At 37.9% G+C, this 18,513-nt stretch overlaps 1 protein-coding gene across 3 annotated transcripts in view; it reads right to left on the bottom strand.

Annotated features, from left to right (window-relative positions):
- Nucleotides 1-706: 706 nt before the first annotated feature.
- The window catches only part of LOC109937105 (transmembrane protein 87A), a 58,857-nt gene continuing 41,050 nt past the window's right edge, over nt 707-18,513 (bottom strand). For all 3 annotated transcript variants that reach the window (XM_048600163.1, XM_048600164.1, XM_048600165.1), the window contains 6 exons: nt 15,142-15,245; nt 13,025-13,098; nt 12,658-12,719; nt 7,342-7,394; nt 3,767-3,797; nt 707-1,464 (listed from right to left, as the gene is read on the bottom strand). In XM_048600163.1, the coding sequence (XP_048456120.1) occupies nt 1,423-1,464; nt 3,767-3,797; nt 7,342-7,394; nt 12,658-12,719; nt 13,025-13,098; nt 15,142-15,245 (366 nt within the window). In that variant the 3' untranslated portion in view covers nt 707-1,422. The remainder of the gene's footprint in view (nt 1,465-3,766; nt 3,798-7,341; nt 7,395-12,657; nt 12,720-13,024; nt 13,099-15,141; nt 15,246-18,513) is intronic.

The following is an 18,513-nucleotide window of genomic DNA, read 5'->3' as shown; positions in this document are numbered from 1 at the left end:
GTTCCTGGCTTGATGACAGAGAGAACAGGTGCACCAGAACTTCCACTAGAGCATTTTCCAACTGCCCATCTGATCAAGGTCCCATTGTAATGAGGTTACTTCTTGGCTGTCTACTACACCACCGATTTTGGTGCCATCTGCAAACTTACCTCCTAGGTAATGGCAAGGTGGAAACAAGTTTGACCTGAGCCATGAAATGTGCGATTGAAAGATTAATTACTAATTTTCCACAACCATTTAAATGGAAAATAGCAGAGAAAACAGACTTTCAGATGAATAGGAAATAATTTTAAATGTTCAACTATGCTAGTTTGAAGTGTTAGAGGAAAATTGAGAACTAAGCTTCTGCATGATACATATGGAGGGAATAACTGATGCAATGAAGTTCTATGAATTGAATCCTGAGTATTGGGATTAGTTGAACTGAAACAAAACATTCTCATAATTCCCACAGACATTAGCTCATGGCGGGGGGAGGTCCTTCATGTAAACATCCTACTTCTACCCTTGCTTTCTTGTCTAATTCTGATTATTTTGAATGATGGGCAACAGCATTCAATTTTTTTTGACTTTTCATGAAGTTGTGAAGGACATACTTTGTTAAATCATTGTTCTGAATTCAGCAGAATAGACCAACACATGACGGATAATAAAGAGGGCTTTTCATTGTAAATAAGTAAACCTTCAAAAAATAACAAAACAGCTGTAGAATTTCACCCATATAATTTTATTTGATTTGAAAACAAGATCATCACAATAAAGCTGCCTTGATAGTTTTACCAAACTTCTCCAATACCAAATTTACAGACTTAATTCTCCTGCCAATTCAAGCTAAATAGGCACTCATTCTGCCAGCACTACTGGCAGTCAGCAACTCTAATCCAAATGTACACGCTAGAAACTACTAAACTGATCTCTTTCCTTGAAATATAGACAAATTATCACCAGAAGTATCCTGGGGACAGAAGCAATTCTCTGGGGTTGCAGAGGACGAGTGGTAATACAACACCTCCAATATACTGCCTGTGTGTTAGTGAGAAACTTGGCACTGGAGTAGAGAGGCAGCCTTGTTTTTCACTTCATTTGGCAAAGTGGGGTTGGAAAGTAAGAAAGTACATCAGCTGGGTAACTTTGACCTCTGTAACACTTTGCTTAGGATTAGCAGCAGACCAGTTATTTCACTGGAACAAAAAGCATAATTTTACCCAAACAAGACACCTTATTGCAAGCATTAGCAAAATAATTTAGTCATTTAAAATAAACAGAATTGTACTTTAACCACGTATAAAAACACCTCTGCCCACCCAACCCCAGTGAAGTCATGTGACACTACAGTTTTGGTGCTTTCTGCAGTCTGAAGAGACCCTTTCCTGGTCAGTGTTATTTCAGGAACAAGTGCAAAGTTTTCTGTTCATGTAATGTTTACTCCATTTTTGAAATCTCAAATTTCGTTGTCATAATTTCCTGCAAAAGAAGGAAATCATTAGCAGAATTTTTCTTACCTGTAATTGAGAGTTTGTATCTAGTCTGACTGGTTCTACACTGGAATAATCCAAAATTAAACACTTTTTGCAATTTTATCCCCCATAGCCATAATATCTTTAAATTAAAATTTTTGTGTTTCAAATTAGAGGTGCACAGATTACTCTCAACTTTGGGTGATTTAAAGAAAATCCATGTTCCAACAATTTATTTTAAAACATTTATTCTAACTTCTGTACTTGTCATTGATTCTAACCAAGGGGATAGTCTTACTTTTCTGTGCAGACAGAATTATTCATACTTAAGAGAAATCACTCAAATCTCCTGAACCATCTCTACTTGTGTGCTAATGGTTCTAGTACCTTACATCCCCTTCTCATCTTTTGAGTGAATCTATATTTTAAGCCTGTGGCCATAATACACTCTTCTGTCATCAGGTACTCAAACTCAACCACTCTTTACTAGTGCAGCCTAGCCAATCTCTTGTATTAATTTGTAATTACTTCTGTCCTGTTGCAATCCATACCATTATTTTAAAGATCCAAAATTCTAACTGTTATTCTAAGCATTTTTTCCTATTCATTCACAGGATGTAGGTATTGCTGGATAGGGCAACATTATTACCCATTCCTAATTTTCATTCAGATGGTGGTACGTTGCTGCTTGAACCATTGCAGTCCATGTGGCATAGGTACACCTACAGAGTTTCAAAGTGTCAAAGCCTGCTTGGTGCACACAGATCTCAGTAGTTGTTTGACAGTTCGACAAGCTTTCAATCTTTCTTTGTGAGCTGAAGTCAGTCCTCCTGTGATATCCATAGATAATATGCAGGATCACTGAATGTATTCAGGAATAGAAACACTTTTTTTTTCCCTCCCTTCAAATCTCCTACACTGCCTTGTGCCCAAATCCAAAAAGTCAAACTCTGGCTGAAACCAGCTGTTTCAGTGCAAACCAGAAGTGGAATGTCGACCCTTCCTGCTTTATAAGAATGTGGTTCGAATTGAGCTTCGTTCAGTTGAATCTTTAATTTCCATGAGATTTAATATCATCCTGCTTCCAGAGGAGCAGCAAACTTTGAAGAATTGAAAATATGCAACTGATTAAATCTTCACCCAATGGGTTTAAGACATGGACCTCCATCAGGACTGGGTACTTCAATTGAAACTCTACTATTTCAAACAATGACTGACAATCACATTTGAGTCAGATTCTAAAAGTGAGCTCAGCTAGATGTAAATTTGAATGCCAGGCATCTCCAGTGTCGAAAAACGTCGATGTTCATGGGGACGAATTGCCAAGGCTTACTCAAATATTCAAAATCTGTTACAGGTTACAATGCCACATTCTGTTAATGAGTGCCTTCCTAACATTGGTTCAGTGGTTCGTCCTCCTTTGCACCCATATTTTTGATGGCACCACTGACTGCTAAGATTTTTATCAAGTAAAAAGGGGGGGGTCAGTTTAGCTTGAATGGCTGCTTTGCGATGCAGAGTGATGCCAACAGCATGGGTTCAATTCCCACACTGAATGAGGTCACTAACAAGGATTACCTTTCTCAACCTCTCCCCTTGCCCGAGGGCATGATGACCCTCAGGTTAAACCATCATCAGTCATCTCTCTCTCTCTCTAATAAGAGAAAAACTCTATAGCCGAGTAAGATTATGGCAACTTTACTTTTATATCAAGTAACTATTAGAACACACTTGCATTTATATTGAGCCTCATCACATTCACATACATCTTAAAGCTTCATTTTAAATGTGTTGTTATTTTGCAGTCAATGGAGGTTCAAAGCGTAGTGTATCATACAATTTAGTCAATCTGTTTTTGATTAACCAGGAAAAGTAGGACACTATTTATCGAGCAGTGACTTGGGATTTTTTTTGCACCAAACAGTGATTTAATGTTCATTTATTGAGGACCTCTAACACTGCACTATTGGGCCTGTTAGTTTAAATGAAGGAGTAAAGCTTAAACCACAGTATCCTGACTTGGAGGTGAATGCAATACAAACTGAAGAACATATGCTACAAATCCTTCAGTGACGAAACTTCACCAAAGACCAGGATCAAATCTGCTCCCAGTTTTATATTTCTAAGAGATTTCAAATTTGCAAATTCCTTGAAGAGAATTCAAGCCTATTCAGAGACCTAATCTACACAAACATAATGCCACATCCATCAGCGCAAAGTCTCTCCACACCAATTCCTCTTATTCCAGCAAACATCAAGTATGTGGGTAAACACCCTTGCAATTAATGTTGCATAAATCTGTTGTTTACCTCATCCGAGTCTAGAAGTGCTGGAAGTGCACTGAAAAAAAAATAAAGGTTAGTTAAGAAAAGTACAGGAGTATAGCACAATAATAGTAATGTGGCTATCATCAGTGTTAAATAAATGTGATCGTACTATGGCTCTAGGTGGTGTATTTTTTCCCTTTTTCAACCATTTGATCAAACATTACCTCTGATAATTGAACTTCAACTTCCTTATCTTTATTTTTTGATTTCTCTTCCTGCTTTAACCTGGGGCTTTGTAACCTTGTTACCACAGAGTCAGGAGAAATCCCAGGATATACTTCCTGTAACACCAAAGTTGCCTGGTTTTATACTGGATTTTCAACCATAGTAGGCATCACTCCTGCCTGTGATCCAGCTATATCATCACCAAGTATAAACTGAATGTCTGGAACTGAAAATTTTTCTATTACTCCGACCACCACTTTTCATCAGATTCTGCAACATCACTTTATATAATGGAACACTGCTCTTCTCACCACAAATTCCACATATTACAACCTTTTCAGGCAAGACTCCTAAATCCCACTGCTACTATTTTGGGGCGGCACAGTGGTTAGCACTGCTGCCTCCCAGCGCCAGGGATCTGGGTTCAATTTCAGCCTTGGGTGACTGTCTTGTGTGCGTTTCCTTCCACAGTCCAAAAGTGTGCGGGTTTGGTGGATCAGCCATGTTAAATTGCCCATTGCGTTCAGGGATGTGTAGGTTAAGTTGATTGGCCTTGGGAAATGTAGAGTTACAGGGGGGAGTGGTGAATCTGCGTGGGAGGCTGCTCAGAGTTGGTGTGACATATTGGGCTGAATGGCCTGTTTTCACACTGGAGGGATTCTACGATCTATGAATTACATACTTCCTCATCCCGTATCCCTTAAAATCTTAATTTCTTTATCTGCTCCTCCTGGCATACATGAGTACATCTTACCTTCAAGTCAATTCTTTAGAGATTTGGCATTATCCTCAGCCAACCCCTGATCAGGTTGTACATTCTTTTGCAGTATTTTAGCTTCCATTGCGCTTGCCTTTACTACTTCAACAAAACTCACTGGTTTATCCCGTTTTCCCATATCTGTCTTCCCAGTGCTTTTTCTAAACTACCAACACTGCGACTTCATGTGGCCTCCTTTTTTGCAGCGAAAACACGAGCTTTTTTACTTCTCTTTTCCCCTCATGCGTTTTCCCTTTACCACCCGAGACTCTCTTTACCCCCAGTTTCTATCCCTCAGATTGAAATTGATGTTGGAGCCAAACTTTGATTTATGAACCAACTCAACCATCTGCCATTTTCTTGCTAATCTTGCAATCTTAACTCTTCAACATGACTTCTCACTACTTCAGGAAGTGAATTTTTGAATTCCTCCAAACTAATTGACTTAAGATGTTGGATCTATTTCAACGCCCTTATCCACCTATCAAAAATTACTTTGTTTGATCCGTTCAAACTCAATGTATATTTGATCAGGTTCCTTCCTTAGATTCCTAAAACATTATCTGTAGGCTTTGGTACTAACTCACATGCATTTAAGATGGCATTTTTAACTTCATTGTATTCCCCAGATATCTCCTCTTATGGTGAATGCAAATACCTTACTACCTCTACCTACTAATTTTGTTTGAAACAACAATACCATGGTCACTGGCCACTTCACTTGTTTAGACACTTTCTCAAATGAAATGGAAAAGACTTCTATATCCTTCTGGTCAAACTTTGGCAATGCTTGGACATATTTAAACAGATCCTTCTCAAAATTACCAAGGCCTCACAAGCGGTTTACTTTAAGGCCTTTTAATAGACAGCTCCCCTTCCCTCCACCTTAAAACCTCTCTTCAAAAAAAAAGCGACAAAATACACCCATTAAAGCCACTGTATCGTCACATAGACCATAGTCAAAAATCATTTTTGCTTTACAAAAGCAAATGTAAAACCACCAGCAAAATCCTGTTTTCACATCTTGTGAATTTTATGCTGCTAGTCAACTCATCGAAATAGAAAACTGTTAGAAGCACTGACCAACATGGTGTTCCTTCACCATCTGTATCCAAAGAATAGATTAAGACAGAGGAAGTGACAACTCATCCCTGCCCACATCACTGTATAGCTTTGTTGCTAATGATGCCCCACCCTCCCCCAGTGCCTCAATTAGCAATCAATCCCGTCTATTTAAGCCACCAGCATCATCCATACATTATACTTCTGGATTTATAATTCCTTGCAACTCATTCTGTAGATAAATTTTGGATTTTAAAGAGCATTGTTTCAAGACTTTAAAAATTGACTTGGAAAAGAAATTTTTTTCTTTCTCCAGAGAAATGCATATGCTCATCCAAATGAAAACAAATCTTCATAGCATCATACCTGAAGTAAGATAGGTGATAAGAAACAGCGTAGACCATTTCAGACTCAAAGAAGCAAGCCAAAACTGTTTACGGACTTTGTGATGTTTAATAAGACCTTCCAAAGCAAATTATATAAAAAAGCTCAAACTACAAGGGTTTTGAGGTGAACCACAGATGACAGCAAATTAAGACTCCAGAGAAATAAAACCATTACTTTCTCTTTAAAAAAAAAAAGAGTCTGATCAATTCTTTGTTCTGAATCATTTTCCAAGAATGGAAAGGTTGCATAAAAAATAAGTCTTTTCTGGTAAAACCATCAAGTTGTATGAAAAATTAAATTCTTACAAGTTACAAAAAAATTGCCGTGTATACGATTTTTTTTGTACTCCGAGAGGAGAAAGTCATGTTGCGTTGTGGTGTGATTAACACTTTATCCTCACTTTTCATCCATTTTTCCATGTTTTCTTAGCATTAACAAACTGTGTCCACTGTGCAGCATAACTACATTTCTGCTGATCATTCTACTGTTATATTTGCTTTTCTTTAAAGACTGTATGACGACATGTGCATCTTTGATAGTCTTTCCTCAAATCAAGGTATTGTGTTTTAATATTACTTCTAACAAAGAGAAAACATCTTCATTACTCTTTCAAGTCAAATTAACAGCTATCTCTACTTGTTGTCATTTCACTCTTTCCTCCTTTAGAGTCATGGTTTATCTCTTCAGAGTTCAAAGTGAAATGCTTGCATCTCTGCCATGGTTGAAGATTACCATGAGAAGTTTAAACATGCAATGTACTAATTTTCACATCAACTCTATTTGTATTTTCAGCTCTTTTCACATTCCTTTTCAATCAATCCACAGAATTTTAGAATCAATCTTGGTATAATTTCAGCACAACTTCCATATGCTCATCATCTTTTATTTTTATTTTGTTCTCGAATTATGAATCCAAGTTAAATGACACTACCCATTGACATTCCTGTACGTGCCATTGCAATAGTTGAATTCTACGATTTTCATAACTTACAAGAAAATTCGGAAGAAGTTGTGTTTTACTTTCTAACCTTTTGTAATGGTACTCTAGTCCTTACTATGTTACTCCGTGTGAAATATACCAATACCATTAAAAGCTACTAATGAAAGGGAATAAGACTGTGATGGATACATTTGAAAGCTTATAGCACAATGGTTAATTTTCTAGCCAGTAATGTAAGTCACTTACACATCTGCCATGGAAGATGGAACATTTTCTTCAACCCATTTCAGATCTTCATCCTGTGAAGAATGGCAAGGATTTTAAGAATGAAAGGCTAGATTATTAAAATATCATCCTTCATAATGGTGACAAATATGCTTATACCATCAACCCAGACGTGAAACAGAACATCACAGATATATAGTGAGGGAAAGACAAGTAAACAATAATAACACACTTTAGTGATATCTAAGGTTTTTCAATGCCTTGATGTACTGACTTCGGCGTGGTAAATTCCCTAATGTTTACATCTTCAGCAATTTGGCTTGAACAAAAACTTCAGGATCAAGTTTCACTCCAAGACTTGTTGATCACAGAAGAATAATTTATAATGGGATTCAACAGGTTGATAATCAGCTTACTGCCCCAGTATTTCCCAAAACAGAGAAAAAGTGAGATGATGCAAAACAAACATACCTTTGAAAATTTCCTGAAATCTGACAATGCTGTAGTTGTAATTTACCAATTTGGTATTGTTTTTAAATTTGAAAATAAAGCTGCCTCTTCCATCAACAATGCTCACAAACCAGTTGCAGATAGATTTCAATACACTTAACTACATCCAAGGCTAACTGAGTTCTGAGGAAGGGTCACCGGACACAAAATGTTAACTCTGGTTTGTTCAGAGATGCTGCCAGAGCTGCTGAGCTTTTCCAGCAACTTCAGTTTTTGTCCCCAGATTTATTTTTTGTTTTTTATATCTTTTTAAAAAAAAAAAAAGAATTAGGAGCAGGAGTAAGCAATTCAGCCCCTTGCGTCTGTTCCTCCATTTACCATTAACATGGCTGATCTAATCTCAGCCTTAGCCCATTGTTCCTGCTTACTCATAACCATTCAACCCATTACTAATTAAAAATCTATCTCCTCCTGAAATTCACTCAATGTTCTAGCATGCACCACACTCTGGGATAGTGAATATCACAAGATTCATGATCTTTTGAGGAAAGTAATGTCTCCGCATCTTTAAATCTGTTACTCCTTATCCTAAACTCTGATCTCTCATTCTAGATTTCTCCACAAAAGGAAATATCTTCTCTACATTCACATGGTCGATTTAGGGGAGGCAGTGGTCTAGTGTATTGTTGCTCAAGCCAAATTGCTGAAGATGAAAACAATGATATAAACATTAGGGAATTTACCACACCGAAGTCAGTACATTAAGGCATTGAAGAACCTTAGATATGACTACTTAGATATGTAGTGTGTTGTTAATCCAGAGACTAGGGTAATATTCTGGGAACCTAGGGTCAAATCCTGCATGGCAGATGGAGGAACTTTAAATTTAATGAAAATCTGGAGTCTAATGATGATCATGAAACCATGTTGATTGTCGGTAAAATCCATCTGGTTCACTAATATCCTTTAGGGCAGGAAACTGTTGTCCTTACCTGGCCTGGCCTACACGTGAGTCCAGAGCCACAGGAACGCGGCTTACTTTCAACTGCCCTCTGTGCAATTAGAAATGAAAAAATAAATGCTGGCCTAGCCAGCGATTCCCACATCCCGTGAATGAATATTGAAAGAAACCCATTTAATCTTTTTACATACCTCAATTGGTTCTCCCCTCATTCTTCTAAACCCTAGAGGAGAGGCCTAAACTGCCCAATCTCTCTTCAAGGTAAACACCTCACCTCTGGAATCAATCTAGTGAATCTCCTCTGAACTGCTTCCAATGCAACTACAGTCCTCCTCAAGTAAGTGGACCAAAACTGTAAGCAATACTCCTGGTGTGGTCTCACTAATGCTTTGTACAGTTGAAGCAACATTTACTTCCTTACTTATATACTCTTCTGGCAATAGATACTCAATTCCATTTGCCTCCTTTACAATCTATTTCACCAGCCTCCTAATTTTCTGCAATTCATGGACAATGACACCCAGATCTCTGTGCACAGAAACATTCCAAAGTTTCTCTCCCTTTAGATAATAAGTTGCTTTTCTATTCTTCCGAACAAAATGGATAACTTAATTCTTATCCACGTTAAACTCCATCTGCCAAATTTTGTCCTATTTATCTAACCTATCCATAAACATTTATAAATTTCTCATTTCTTTATTTTCAAGAGACAACTACATTGCTGTGAATCTGAAGCCATATGTCAACGAGACCAGTAAGGATGACAAGTTTCCTTTCCTAAAGAGCATTCGTAAACCAGATGGGTTTTTACAACAATCGACAATGATTACATGGTTGCTATTAGGTTAGCTTTCCATCTAACATTATCGCTCGCCACTGATCCTAGTCTAATCTTGGCCATTCAATAGCAATTGCTTCATATTAATGGTTTCAGCAAACCTGTACTTTGAGCTAGAAAGGGAAGAGGAAGTGTAAGGAAATGATGGAGTGTAATTACAGGGTGGAATAGTAACTGAACCATATAAATGATTGGGAGAGGACTGTGGTAGTACAAACAATGTAACAAGCTTGTTGGGATCACCTCAAACACCTGCTTAGTTTACTACATTGGGGTTTTACTCATCTCATCCTGGCTATTTCAATTGGTGATCTTTGGAAGTAATATTTTTAAAGTATAATCTAAATGGTGAAGGAATTCTCAAGTAAAATATTAAAGTTAACATATTTGTAATAGTTGTATTTCACTTCTTTTTTCAAGTCCCTCATGCAAAAAGCTTACGTTGCTGTTCCAACAATTTATTATTAAACAATTCATGTTGTGGTGACCATCGCTTCACAACAATCTTTTAATTACATTTGCATACAATGAATGCCTAGGAGGCAACATTGCACTGAATTTGTGTGCATCATATCCATGAAGAATTAGTCGGTTTCAAAGTCATTACAAAGGGGGATAAGAATAGTGCAGAAGTGTCTAATCTGGTGGGGCCAATTTCAATATCATTAGATAAGATCTGGCAAAGATAGACTTATCGGCAAGTCTACATTGGAAAATAGGAGTTTTAAAGTTTAAAAGTAGTATAGTGAGTGTTCAGGGCCAGCAAATTCCTCTAAGAGTGAAGGGAAAAGGCAGCAAGTCCAGGGAACCCTGGATGTCAAGGGATAACAAAGAGGTTGATAAAAGTAAAGAAAAAGAAGGAGGCATATGTCAGGTACAGAGCACTAAGAATGGGGAGGTCCTCTAGGAGCATAGTGTGCATACAGGGTGCTTAAAAAATAAATTAAGAGGGCAAAGATGGGCCATGAAATATCTTTGGCAGATATAATTAATGAAAACCCAAAGGTATTTTATAGTATATTAAGAGCAAGAGGGTTACCAGGGAAAGAGTGGGCCGATTAGAGACAAGAGGGGCAATCTGTGTGTGGAGCCACAGGACATGGATGAGGTCTTAAACGAATATTGATCAACTGTATTCATAAAGGAGGAAGATGCTGTAACTAGAGATTTCAGTTGGGATGGTGAGGTTCTAGAGCTCTAAGGTTAATGAGGAAGAACTATTAGATGTTTTATCAGGCATAAGGGTGTATAAATCCCCGGGTCTGATGTAATATATCCCGGGCTTCTATGGAAGGCAAGGGAGGAGATTGCTGCAGCGCTGACCGACACATTTACTACTTGAGCAAAAACAGAAGGACCTGGTGAAACTCAGCAGGTCTTGCAGTTGAAAACATTGTCAACATTTCGGGTCTCGTAACCCTTCTTCAGAACTATTTACTACTTCACCTGGCCATGGGTGAAGTGCCAGATGACTGGCGGATAGCTGTTTGTGGTTCCTTTGTTCATGAAGGGTAGTAGGGATAGGCCAATAATTACAAACCAGTTAGTCTGATGTCACTGGTGAGGCAATTACTGGGGAAAAAATCTGAGGGACAAGATTGTTCAACTTTTGGAAAGACAGGGATTGATCAGGAATAGTCAGCATGTATGAACCCATAGGATCCGAAACAAACTGGGTACAAAACTGGCTTGCAAATAGGAGGCGAAGTGTGACGGTGGCGGGTTGTTTTTGTGATTGGAAGACGGTGACCAGTGGTGCACCCCAGCTGCTAACACCCTTGCTGTTTATTACATACATTAGCAATGTGATTTGAATGTAGAAGGTATATAATTGGTAAGTTTGCAGATGTCACAAAATCGATGGTATTGATAGGGAGGAGGATGATCTTGATCAGTTGGTAAATTGGGCAGAGCAAAGGCAGATAGAATCTAATCTTGCTAAGTGTGAGGTGATGCATTTTAGAAAGATTAATAAAGGAAGAATTTGCACAGTGAACAGTACTTGTCTAGGGAGGACTGAAAAACAAAAGAACAGTTGGTGTACAAGTTTATAGATCCCTGAAGGTGTCAGCATGGGTAGGCAATGCAATGAAGTCAGCGTACAGGATGCTTGCTGATGTAGAATATAGGTGCATGGAAGTCTTGTTGCAACTTTACAACCATTGTTTACACCACAGATGAAATACTGTGTACAGTTCTGGTTGCCATACTGTCACAAGTATCTGATTCCATCAGAGAGGACGCACAGGAGATTCACCAAGATGTTGTCTCAGATGAAAAGTCTCAGTCATAAGGAGAGAATGGCTGGCTGGATTTGTTTCCCCTGAAGCAGAGGAAGCTGAGGAGAGATCTGATTGAGCTCTTTTCCCCGTGGTAGACAGGTCCGAGACTAGAAGGCATTTGTTTAAAGTGCAGAGTAAGTGTTTTAAAGGGGATTGAAGGAAAAATGTTTTCATTTAGAGGGTGGTAGAAAATTGGAATGCACCATTTGAGGGGTGGAGGAGGCAGTTACTCTTGCAACTTTTAAGCATCAAGGTGAGCACTTAAAATGCCAGAACATAGTAGGCTATGGACCAAGTGCAGGTTTGGTATTTGTTGGTCTGCATAGACATAGACAATGGGCCGAAGGGCCCATTTCACTGCTGTGAGACCCTCTAAGTAGTGATTATAGTAATCAGCATATCAACCATGATGGGATATCACTGAATCAAGTCTTAGCTGCTTAAACACTTGTCTACAAATATGTCAATACACTATAGTTATCTTGCAGGATTTACTAGAAGGCAGTTAAAAGGAATTCTTGTTAGGACAGGCTTCTTCAACTGGACTCTCCACACTGCATTAAATGATTCTACACTTCAATTTCTATGAAACAAGTTAGCCTTTTCTCTGAAAATAAATCTTTGGATTGAATTAAAAAAAAATCAACCTGGCAAACACATCCTGTCTATAATTATTGACTTCAGAGTTTTGCAGATTGACATACATGTATGTACATTAATATGAAACATTTCTCAGTTACTTTGCTCCAAGACCATACAATCTCAATACATACATCTGAATCAACATTGTCTGCCATCTTACTTACCACTTTATTAAGTTTCGCAGAGCCATTAGACTCCGCTTTTGTACCTCTCATCTTCATTCCCTCTGCAAAAAAGATACAGGATACAAATTCCATAAATTGTACTCAATAAATGGCACCACTTCTTTTTCCATTTCATTTTCCTATTGAAAACCTCTTAATATAATATTGGTGCAAGGTGCCTTGCAACCCAATTTTGAGTTAATCCAATAAATGACAAAAGTGCTCATCATTTTTATTTCCCAATGATTCTATGAAACCCTGCCAAAATTTAAAGCTCTAATTTACTCAATTTCGCACTCTTCCTTTGTTTACTTAATTACATGTTCTACTTTAGACTATGGCTACTAAGTAAATCAACTTTGCTCACCAAAAGCTTCGTTGAGCATTGGTTCTTTCAGTTCATCATCATAATCATCATCTGCCAGAGGGGAAAAAGCAAACCTGTAAAACAAATAGCTTTCTTAATATTATACAAATTTGTGTGAAATTGCTAAGTGAACTGGAGTGTAAAGGAAGGTTTTGGGTGAATGTATACATTTACTGAGAACATAAGAGACCTTCTCAAAGACAGTGCTTTAGCAATTCGTTCTTTGAAATTTCATGTATCACTTATCTGCTGCTAGTAAGTAAATACATTTTTTCTGTTCATATCGCAATGTCACGTGAATAAATATTGACATTTAGCTTCGAGAAGCAATTTTATCTTCACTGTCTAGCTGCTTAGGTTGTAATTTTTGTAACAAGGATCAAATGTGTGAAATTAATACATTAAACTAAAGATTAAACAAATTTGCCTCCTTGCTTCTAGAGTAAGTACTCTTGCAACAGTACTCCGTGGAATTCTACCACTAAATCAAACTTTTAAGTGAGAGATCTTCTTCAGAACCTCCCCCAAATTCTTTCAATATGCATGAATAAATGAAACTTCGGTGATGTTGTTATAAAATGAAAATAAAAATTAGAACAATGAGATTAAACTGCAACATTTCATTAATCACATACATAATATGCTGTACACATTAAATGCATAATAATAGTAAGAAATCCACTTCTTCAGCTTTATAGCACAAGATGCTGAAAACACCATATTTTACCCCGTTATAAAACTTCAAAAACTTAACAACTAAAATGGTTTTTAATTTTACTGCTATTTTTCCTTCTGGAGTGCTTACCTTACCAATCTTCCTTTACCGTTGGATGGGAGAGGGAGAAGCAAGTGTGACCAGCCTTGCACCCGAGATCTAGGTAACAATCTATGCTGGGAGATCTGCTCCCTTAAAATCTGCTCCCTTAAAGTCTGCTCCCTTAAAGTCTGCTCCCTTAAAGAGGTTTATTGCTTTACAGATGATAACCTTGCTAAGTCTATGAAATCAAGACCTGGTCTTCTCAGGTGTATAGACAACCAAAAGATGCCATCATACTGGTGTTCAGGATGTTCAAGGACAGTTATAAATCCAAAAATTTAATTCTGTTTCTTCTCCAAAAATGATTTGAACAGTGTTCCAGTGATTTTCTATTCTTAAGATTTCCAGCATCTTCAGTATTTTGTTTTTGTTTTGAGGTAAACAATAATTGTGAGGAATCTTAGTTTAGCGCTGAATATTAGTTTGAGAATCCAATACAGCTACTAAACAAATTTCAAAAATACACCAGAGCACTTTCAAAGTATTCCCAATTGTCACTGTAGCTTTTGCTTTGTTTTTACCTACGTCTTTGGAGACTGATCATTGGATCACACATGTATGTTGTGTCCCATTTTCAATTGGATAATTGTCTTTTGGTGTCACTTCTATGAAGATGACATCCCAGTCAAATGTTACATTTGCAGAACAATCACTAAAGAATGAAGGATCAAAGGAGAACGAAACAGAAAATAAGTGTTTGGCTGGATGAAGATCAATAAGCATTGTGTTTTCAAAAAAAGAGGGATATAGGGAGAAAGCAATGAGTGTTCAATGCATGGTTGTAGCTGAAGACAAGAGAGTAAATTAAGTTAGTGTTCTTGCCTACATTGGTAAGATATGAGAAACTTTACCCTCAAGATAGGACAGGCTTAGTCTTATAGGTCATATATCAATCAGATACTCGATTCATTTAGCCCAGTAGTATGATTATACTCAATAAATACACTAAGGTGCAGTCAAAACAAGATTCTCCCAGTACATTTTTGTCACAAATGTTTGAATTCAGCAATTCTTCTCTGGGGCAATGAGATCTCCAATTTCAGAAACCCATCCTCTGCTGCATATTTTAGTCTCTCCCTTGCTGCTTTATAACCAGCTACCAGACATTGGAACAGGAGGAATAATTCTACTTGTTACATAAACCCCCCTCATGTCTTTGTCTGTGTGTTACCAAGTTAAAGTCCAGTTGAAAGTACTTATGAGCAACATATTCTTCATTCTCATCAACACCCCATTTATCTTCAGCTGAGATGAGAGGGGAAACAAATCTAGAAATTTGTGCCAAAAAATACACCAAAACCTTTGATTGTTTGCTGAAGGCCTCCACAAGATCATTATGACCAGCAGAATGACGGAAAACAGCAATCGCCAGAATGCATCATCTATCCACCGCTCTCTCCAGTCCTGCATAAAACATAGAAGAAAGGAATCAAAAATGCTGCCTGTACATGACTTCATTGTGTTTCTTCTCACTTCCTGATGGGTGTTCATTTAAGTTCTGTATTGTAGTCACTACTAACATCTCAGGCATATTTCCACAGGTGTGACAGCTAACCACCCCAAAAGCTTCTCACAAACACACACAATTACACCCTGTACTGGTACAGTGCCAAGCATCAACATCACCCAGTGATACAATGCTTGGATGTAGTTTAATTTCTAGTATGTAATATCTGGAATAACTGAGTTAACAAATAATTTATTTTAGTCTCCTCAGTCTTCCTTTCTTTCCTTTAGGTGTTGGTGTGAAAACCCTGATTTGTCTAAAATTGGCATGATTTTCTTTTAACCTTTCTCAGGAGATGACCGCAATGATTTAGTTATTTGTTTACATGGGGTCCATAGTGTTTTTACAGACAAAATGGTCTTTGTCTTTACTGCATTCATAAATAGCCATCAGGAGTGAGATCTCAGACGAATACTCTCCGACCCAACTTTCTAAGTACAGGAATCATGAAACCAGTAGTGACACAAATGATTAAAACCAGCTGACTTAACCAGACAAGAAATGGGACCTTCATGTTCATTCAGCTGGAATCATACAAAATTTGCACTAGAGGAACTACTTCACTCACATTTTGCATTCTGTAACAGCAAATGGCATCTGTTTACTGCAAAGCAAAACCAAACATCAACTTATTTTCTTTATACAGCCATTCCTCTTTTGTTTTAGAAATGAATGCTTACTTTCTTTATTTCAAAGGAAATGGAAAATAAAAGAGAACTCTTACTAAAACGACACAAGGCAATCGTCAGACCACACTTCACATACTGTGAACAATTTTAATCCCTTTATTTAAATGGAGGATACACTGACATTGGAGGGTATCGTCCTGGGTATTGAGGCATGTTCCTATAAGAGAGGTTCCATACATTAGGCTTGTACTCATTGGAATTTAGAAGAATGAGATATGGCTTTATTGAAACAAAGATTCTTAAAGGGCTTGACGGTGTAGATATGCATAGGTTCTTTCCAACGCTTTCTCTAATTTCTTGTTCTTCTGCAGAGACCTCCGTGGTACATATGTCAGTGGCTTCCAGAGGCAGAATTCAAGCAGTAATTTGACAATCAATGTGCATGGCGCTTCCCAGTTGAGGGAACATTGATTGTTCTTCGACACACGCAAGTGGAAACAAACTGCATAATCTCAGAGTAAAGAGGTTGTCCTTTTAAGATAGAGAGGAGGAGAAATTTCTTCTCTCTAGAGGGTGGTGAATATGTGGAATTCTTTACTGCAGAAGGCTGTTGAGGCTGCTTCATTAAGGGCTGTGACAGACAGATTTTCAATCCAGACAGGAATTGCGGGTTCAGGGAAAGGGCAGTAACGTGGAGTTGAGGATTATCAGATCTAACATTATCTCATACAATGGCAGAGAGACTTGATGGGCCATCCTACTTCTGCTCCTATATCTTATGGTCTTATTCCAGACAACCTTTACGAACAGTGACAGCCAGTGAAACAAAATGTATAATTATCTATCGTTGCTCTTCAATGCCCATATGGTTACAAGTCCAATCAATGGGTTATGTAACAACTTCATTGCAGCAAGTAGTTAAGGACTGGAATGCACTGCCTGAGGGTAATGGTGGTGGTAGTAGAAGATACAACTGTGGCTTTCAGAAGGGAATTGGATAATTATATTGAGAATAAAAAAAACTGTTGGGATATGAGGAAAAGACACGGCAATGAGACTAGCTGAAGTACTGTTATAGAGAACCAGGACTGAATATGTGTAACTATTCTATGGTTTAGTCTGAACCATGCCACACAGTAAACAGCTATCTTGTCTGGAAGATATTAATTACAGCATTAACAGTGTCACCATGGCTCAAATTAATAACCTGTAAAATTATAACTTCAAAGAATAATTAGAATTTTTGAATTGAAAGCCTATTTTCAACTGTTTACATCACTGAATTTTCCACTATCAAAGTCCGTGAGGTTACCATTGTTCAGAAACTCAACTAGAGCTGTCACATAAACACTGTGGCTACAACAGCACATCAGAATACTGCAGTGAGTAACTCACCTCCTGACACCCCAAAGTCTGTCCACCATCTACAAGGCACAAGTCAGGAGTGTTATGGAATGCTCCCCACTTGCCTGGATAGATGCAGCTCTGACAACACTCAAGTAGTTTAACATTATCCAGGACAAAGCAGCCCACTTGGTTGGAATCATATTTGCAAGCATCGAATCCCTCCATCACCAACGCTCCATAGAAGCAGACTGCTATCTACAAGATGCACTGCAGAAATTTATTGAAGATCCTAAAACAGCACGTTGCAAACCCTATGACCATGTCCACTTAGAAGAACAAGGGCAGCAGATACTTGGGCACACTATCACCTGCAAGTTCCCCTCCAAGCCACTCGTCAATCTGACTTGGAAATAGATCACTGTTCTTTCATTGTCACTGGGTGTAAATCCTGGAATTCCCTCCCTAAGGGCATTGTGGATCAACCTTCAGCATGTGGACTGCAGTGGTTCAAGCAGGCAGCTTCAGGGCAACGAGGGACAGAAAATAAATGCTGGCTAGCCAGTGATGCCCACGTCATTCAAGTGAATAAATACATTTTTAAAAAATATATAAAATAAGTTTTGCTTCAGGTTATAACTAAAGCCCAATCTTAATAGCCTGCCTGAAAGCTAGGAGTTGCAACTATGTCTTTTCTTCTTTGTAGCCAGAACCTCTATTTGGAGCAACATGAATCACTAACTTGCATTCCGTAAGGCAGCCATTCAGCATCGTATCTGTGCTTAATCTCTATAAGAGCACTCATGCTTAACCCCACATCCCAGTTTTTGTCTGTAACTCAAAGGTCCCTCATCTTCAAGCACCTGCTTTTTAAATTCATTGGACATTTTCACATTCAGTGAAAAAAGAACTTCTTGTCTCCCCCTTGGATCTTTCATTAATGATTTAAAATCTATAACATCTGGTTATTGACTCACCTGCCAGAGGTCATAGCTGTTCTTTATTGACTCTAAAGAAAACCTACTTATCTCAAAATCACTATTAAATAATATCTTAACTTTCAGTTCACTATTCCGAGAACAGTCCAATTTTTAGAACTCAAAATTGAAGTGCCTTCTTTAAAGCAAAATCAACTCAAACATAATAGGCCAAGCAGCATCAGAGGAGCAGGAAAGCTGACGTTTCGGGTCGA

This window comes from Rhincodon typus, chromosome 8, assembly GCF_021869965.1.
Source record: "Rhincodon typus isolate 14 chromosome 8, sRhiTyp1.1, whole genome shotgun sequence".
NCBI lineage: Eukaryota > Metazoa > Chordata > Chondrichthyes > Orectolobiformes > Rhincodontidae > Rhincodon > Rhincodon typus.
This window is presented reverse-complemented; position numbering and strand designations above follow the sequence as displayed.